At 39.9% G+C, this 6,680-nt stretch overlaps 1 protein-coding gene across 1 annotated transcript in view; it reads left to right on the plus strand.

Annotated features, from left to right (window-relative positions):
• Positions 1-1,677: 1,677 nt before the first annotated feature.
• Positions 1,678-6,680, plus strand: part of LOC101846901 (probable endochitinase) — a 30,923-nt gene continuing 25,920 nt past the window's right edge. The window contains exons 1-2 of the mRNA XM_013085888.2: positions 1,678-2,241; positions 4,168-4,222. Coding sequence (XP_012941342.2) covers positions 4,168-4,222 — 55 coding nt within the window. The 5' untranslated portion in view covers positions 1,678-2,241. The remainder of the gene's footprint in view (positions 2,242-4,167; positions 4,223-6,680) is intronic.

Below are 6,680 nucleotides of genomic sequence, written 5' to 3' on the forward strand. Positions count from 1 at the left end.
GAGCGAACCAGTTCCTGTTCTGGTTTTTAGCTTCCGGTATACATATGTACACGTATACAGATAGCGGTTTTGATTATTTTAGAGCCAAGATTGAGACATATTGGAAAACAACCCCAGAGATTATCATTAAACGGAGATCTGAGACCAATCGCAATATCAAATTGAAAAGGGTGACATTTTCCTGGAAAGTGCATGTACAAATACAATGCAAATTAAACATAAACATTCTAAGAGTAAGAAGCAGCATGTTCCCCACTGAAATCATACGGATGTGAAGCATGGGCCATCAATGAAGAAGACAAAAGCAGGATTACAGCTTTCGAAATGGAATTATCATGTATGTTATTGAGAGCTCTAATAATACCCTGGACGCAGAAAACTAAGAGGAAGATGTACTCAGAAAATAGGTAGGCTACTGTATAGAAAAACCAACACTCCTCCATAATTCCAGGTAGTATTTTTTTTTCAGGAAATATTTCTAGACACCCTAAAAGTAATGAAACAAACTGAACTACTTAGGCTTTCCAAACGCCATTAATCACTCGAGGAACATATTCAATTCTGGAAGCAAAGGTTGAAGGCAAGAGAGGAAGGGAGACCTAACAGAAGATAGGAACAGCACAGAAACCTAGCCTGGTGCTAAAACAACACAGGCAGGCAAAATGGCAAGAGACTCTTATTCCAGAAAGGTCAGAGAAGCAACAACCACCTTCAGTCAACAAACCTCGTTGAACCGCCACCCTTGGGACGAGCATGACGGAACAGCGGGGCTGGCGGCTCAACGGGTTTCATCTGCTACTGTATAGTACCGTCTGCCCTACGTCAAGTTACATGATTCTGTTGTGCGATCTGTGTTTGAAGAAAATGTTTTTTGTTCGTGGTGTACATGCACACGTATTCAGATCCGAGAGCCTTCTCTTCTCTCTATCTCTATGTCTTTTTGTGGGAGAAAGACAATCAAAAAGCCAACCAGCGGGTGTTGTGTGCAGTGCGTCCCTCTGGTGGTCAGTTCGTGGGCAATATGACGGGGCAAATCTATATTACAGTATAGTATAGAGACATCATAAAGACCATACAACTCAGACAGTTGACGGATGGTGGTATGAAAGCAATGCATAAATGATAAATACTCAGTTTATAATAATATACTACGAGGTTTGACTGTACTGTAAAAGCTAAAAAGATACACGTAAAACGAGGGGCCATAGATAGGGATAAACTTGAAGTTTGGCATCAAGGGGCACTTGTAAAAAAGGGACAAATTGACTAAGCCATTCAGGTAGATACCCACTTCACCGCAGTTGTACCTGTATCTGCACCCTCATCAACACAACATAGATCATTTAGGAGGCAGGCTGCTTGGACCCCACCTTTCAGGGTCAACCGGGGTTAAGTTTTGCGAGAGGGGTGCAACATCCCACCCAGCTGTCGGAGAGGGATAGCAGATTATTAAAATCACAACAACCAAATCCTCCCGAAGTGAGAATCGAACTTATGTCTTCTGCGTGCGACGGTAAAGTTCCTAACCGTTACACCACAGATGCTGCTTCACCATATGTTGACAATGCAAGTGCAAGCCCTTAGAATGATAAGATTCAAACTTTTCGCGAGAAGTGAGTCACACATTACCGACACAGATACCCTGCACATAATGTCAAAAGATCGAATCAAGCTGGCCTGTCTGTATTCTTTTCGGCTTGACGCTTAACAAGTAAGGTGTGAAAATGTTTCAGCTTTAAGAGTGAATCTGTGAATCCCATTTTCTCAAAACTAAGCGTCATGGAGTTAAAACCCTAAAGAGTGCAATAACAACTTCAGTCTGCTACCCTTGAGATCAATCGAAAGAACGAGGAATCTCAAGAAAATCTCTGCCCATAAATGCTGTCGCTGTCAGTAAAAGTAGGCTACATTTCTGTACTCGTACATTTCCGACCGCCCCCAACCCCTCCTCTAAAATTACGAGTCAAAAGTTTCTTTCGCACTTTATGACGTAAGCCCACTACCACACTACGACTTCGTAAATGAAATTCTGTCTATTGACCTGCATGTACTTATCTTATCAAAGTTGTTGGAGCTCAGGAAATTCTGAAGGCTGACTACGCCTGGCCAAGTTTATGCTATAAAAACAAGGGCTCTATCTGAGTTGGAACAGCGTCATTGACACCTTGCCTCAAGGCAGGCACAAGCTTCAGTCTCGTTGGGTTGTTTTAAAACTTGAGAACAGCTGTGTCAATTGTCAAGGTACGTTTACTCGAAGTCATAGGGAGAAAACTATTTTAGAGTTTATGAAGTTTACAACATGTGCAATAAATAACGCACATGTAGGCCTATATATAATTATTACATGTGTTTGTTACTCTAAGACATTTGGAATGATTTATCAAAGGTTCTGTAATATGAAAGGTGAAGTTGAAGCATTATATTTTCCAAACCGTAAGAATATACTGTATAAACACAACTCGACAACTGCCCCAGAAAAGACGATAAATTCCGATCTCTACTGAGCTCCCTGAATACTTTAATACTTTATCATAAAAGGTCATTCATTATCCTAAACTGGACCATAAGCTTTTAGGATACACCTATTCCAAATCTAAACTTGTATCTCACACCCTGCTGAAGAAAGAAGATTATGGAGATAATAAATGCATATATGTACAATGGAGTTGCATTATATTATAATTTTATTCAAATGATGCTCGATAAATCTCTTCAGTGGAAACAGCAAGACAACTGGAGAGAGGAATTGTCCACTCACACCCTCGCACTCTTACGGTCAAAGTGTGATAACTTACTTTTAATAGTTCCAACACTTTCCCCTCAATCTTGGTGTAGTTTTCCGGTAAAATAAAACTGACAGATTCAAAAGTATGACATCAACATACGAATGCCCGCAAAGAAGAAAACGGACAGACGCCTGCAAAACTAGGTTGGCTCCACCAAAACCTTGTATTCTTTTCGGGTAACAGGTCCTGTGTCTTTTCATGCCTGTCCAGGGGGGGGAGGGGGGGTTATGATCATTTTTTGCATAATTTCTGATTATTTTCCTTTATCATACTTTGTTAAAATTAACAGAACCGCATAATTTCATGTTTTTGGGCTCAATTTGCATAATTTCAGAATTCGTTTTGCATAAAACCGCGGGGACAGTCATACTGCAATCATGCATTTGAAATACGTCAGATTTTACCGGAAAAGTCTGAGAAGGATATGGACAAATACTGGAATAATTAATAAAGGTCGAAATGATATATCACACTTTGACTTTGATCGAAAGAACTGCAAAGATGTAAGTGAAATTAGATTCTTCCTTCTTGTTGTCATGCTGGTTTTTTTCACTCGGCATGATCGTCATTGCGGGTGCTTGGAGGCACGGCTGGTAGCTCCTATTTCTTTTCTTTCCCTTGGTGATTATTGTGTTTCAAGGTTGCTTTTTCCCTGCATTATAATATGACAACTATTGCGTCGATTTGCTTCTCTCTACTCTATCAAAGACAATTGTCGTCACTGCGCCTTTACCTTTCTTTTCAATCACAACGAAATTGTCCGAATTTGTTCAGAGAGCGCGTCTTGTCTTCGCTGATTTTGTTGAATATAATGGGACATCTGGTGTGTAAGAGCAATTAGGCCTTGATATGTATCTTCTTAAATGATAGGCAAACTAGCAAGCAAACAGCCAAAACAAACCAAAGACCAACACAAACACAAACAAAAGCAGAACAGATACAAAGCAATAAACATCAAACAAACACGTAAAGCCCACCTCCCCTCTCCAACCCAAAAGAAAAGCAGAACTGTAACTGTTTCGCCATGCTTTTGCAAAATGACGTGTCGCTCTTGGGCTTCATTAGGACGACAGACAGAGGGTAAAGTAAAACTGTAGAAATTCATCTGGATCCCCCATTCTTAAAAGTGTCTTTGCGGACGACGTCACAGCGAGTCAAGAGGGACCACAGAATTCTACACTTAGTGTAGAATTCTGTGAGAGGGGCCCGACTGCGGGTGGAAGTCCCGGATGTGCGTATTGCGTTCAAGTAATTGGGGCCCAAGTTTATTTTTACAACAAGAGAGTATGCCTTGAGACGCATGAATATTGATTTTGTGTTTGGGTAGGCCCACGTCCAGATTCGCTTTCCATTTACCCTTCTATGATTATGTTAATTTCAGATGTTCACCCTTTCCTTGTTTTTGGCTCTCAGTGGAATGGCGCTCGCTGAGAGTGGTAAGTCATTTTTTGATTACTTAAAAAAAAAAATCTTTACATGTATAGCGATCAGATCCCTCACATATTATATCACAGTTAAAATTGTAGACTCTGCGTAAGCGTACAGTGTAGAGGTTAGATTATTGGGCTCGCAACAGAAGTGTCGTGCGCACACATCTTGTCAGAGGCCGGACGTTGTGTGCTTGGGAAAGGCGCCTTACATGAATGTTTCTCACTTCACAGTGGTGGAAATGGGCCATCGAAAGATCTTATCAGTTTGTCAGTGTATGAGCACTTACAGTGCGGTCAAAAATTTGTGACACAACTTATTCGTCAGATATTTCGTCAAATATTCGAAACAAAAACTCTCTTTTTTTGCACAAGGACACAAATCAATTTATTTTAACAGAGCAACATTTTGTAAACACACTAGAGCATTCCCTAATACCTTTAAAGCACTAATTAAAAATCTCAGTGGATAGTTTCTGCAGTTTAAAAGGTTTGCATCCCATAAGAAGAGACAATATCCCTTTTAAAAGCAAGTCTGTCTTTTCTTCTAACCACCCCACTATACTTATTGAAAGCCCGTTTTCAGAACCCGTTGGGCAAAATAAAAATGGTCACTAGTTATTTTTTTTCGTAACAAGTGTGGCCACTAAGGAGTGTCATTGGTGAACAGTGGCGTAGGCCATTGGCGTAGGCTAATGCAAAGCGAGAGAAGCGGGAAGCGCTGTGAACATTCCCATTTTCTGCGTTGCTGAGATCTATACAATTTTATATACATTTATGAACAGATTTTTTAATCTAGCGTCCATTGTTATAGAAAAAAAAATTAAATTTATACAAATTGATTGATACAGATGGCTGTGCAAAGTATGGGTGACATTGATTCACTCGTCAAAGGGATGTTTTATAATAAGTTGCGCCCCGAATTTTTTATCACACTCTATTTGGGTTTTTCCTTTGTATGCCTCCCATTTTTTTGTTTGTTTTGGTAAGTGTTTTACGGCGCTCGCAACTGCATAGAGTCGTATGCGCCTGCGAGACAGATTGAACATTTTCAGTTGGTAGGAAATTTTGAATTTTGCTCGGATGGCGTGGAAGCCTACTCTTGTCGATTTTGGACCACCAAGGGATCTTTAACGTGCGCAACTTGCACACGGGGCCTCCGAATATTTTGCCATTGTCCGAGAAGGCTAGGTGTAAATCTTTCCTACCAGAAGATCAGGGGTGTGGCTGGCTGACAGCAGTAAAAAGAAGCCAAGGAGTAGCAGTAGAAAAGCTGCAGAAAGAGTCAAGAGCCCAAAGGAGGGAGCAAAGGAGGTGAGGGGATGGGGGCAGAAAGTGGAGGCGAAAACAGTCAACAGAACATTGCTAGATGGCAGAGACAATTTGGAGAAGAAAAATTCCCTTCGCTCTCTGGATTCGAACCCGGGACCTATTGAATGAAAGGCGAACACCATAACTTCTAGACCATGAGAGCGCCCCTTTGCCCGTACCCGCAGAATTATACAAATTTAGATGGCCAAATCATGCAAGAAAAATACAAAATTGTGCAAAGATTACGCAAGTTACCGTTCACGACATGTTTTGCACTTTTTCGACTGAATGTTCATGTTTTATGTAAAGAAGAATAGAAAAAAGGACATATCAGTATATATATATTTTTGTATTTGGAAAGAAAACAATAAACATCAGTCACACAAAAACTACAACAAAAAAAAAAGAATCCCCGTGACTTTCAGCTGTATAGAATAGAGGCAAGAAAATGTTACCAAAAAAAGACAGACATCTGGACCTCTGATGCTGGCACGTCACTAAAACCAGGGACACTAGTCAAACATGAAACATAAGTAGACATGAGAACAACTTTTAATGGATTGAAAAATTGAATACGCTCAAGGAACAAAATCCCTTTATGGCAAGAGCGCTCGAAAATTTTAAACTGTCTAAAAATTTGGGGCGCTCTGTCACGAATCGAGAGCGTATCAAAGCTTAACAAAGTGTAACGAAGTTCAACAAAGCTTGACTCAAAGCGTAAGAAAGATGATGATACCACCAATATGTAAATGTGACATTGGCACTCGTGAATATTGACACTCGTCAGTATCTGCTGTATAGATAAATATATGTGCTATGTGTGTGTGTTTGTCTGTAATTGTTACGTTCCATCGATAATTGTTTAAGTTGGATGCTTTTTGCACATATTGATAACGTGTTTCTTAACAATAAAACAGAGTATGTCAAATTGAAAAGAAATGCCTTTTATTTTCAAATTGACTTGAAAAAAAGATAGATATAAATGGAAAAACAGTTGAACAATACAAAACACACAAAATCCATCCCCACCCTCACCCCCAACTAAATGAAAAAGAAACAAAGAAAATAAAAATATCAAACATAATACAGTAAAACCTGTAATGTCAGGACCCTGTGGTGACAGGACACCTCTATTCAAAGGACAAATTTTCTAATG

Source organism: Aplysia californica, unplaced genomic scaffold (genome assembly GCF_000002075.1).
Source record: "Aplysia californica isolate F4 #8 unplaced genomic scaffold, AplCal3.0 scaffold00416, whole genome shotgun sequence".
Lineage (NCBI taxonomy): Eukaryota > Metazoa > Mollusca > Gastropoda > Aplysiida > Aplysiidae > Aplysia > Aplysia californica.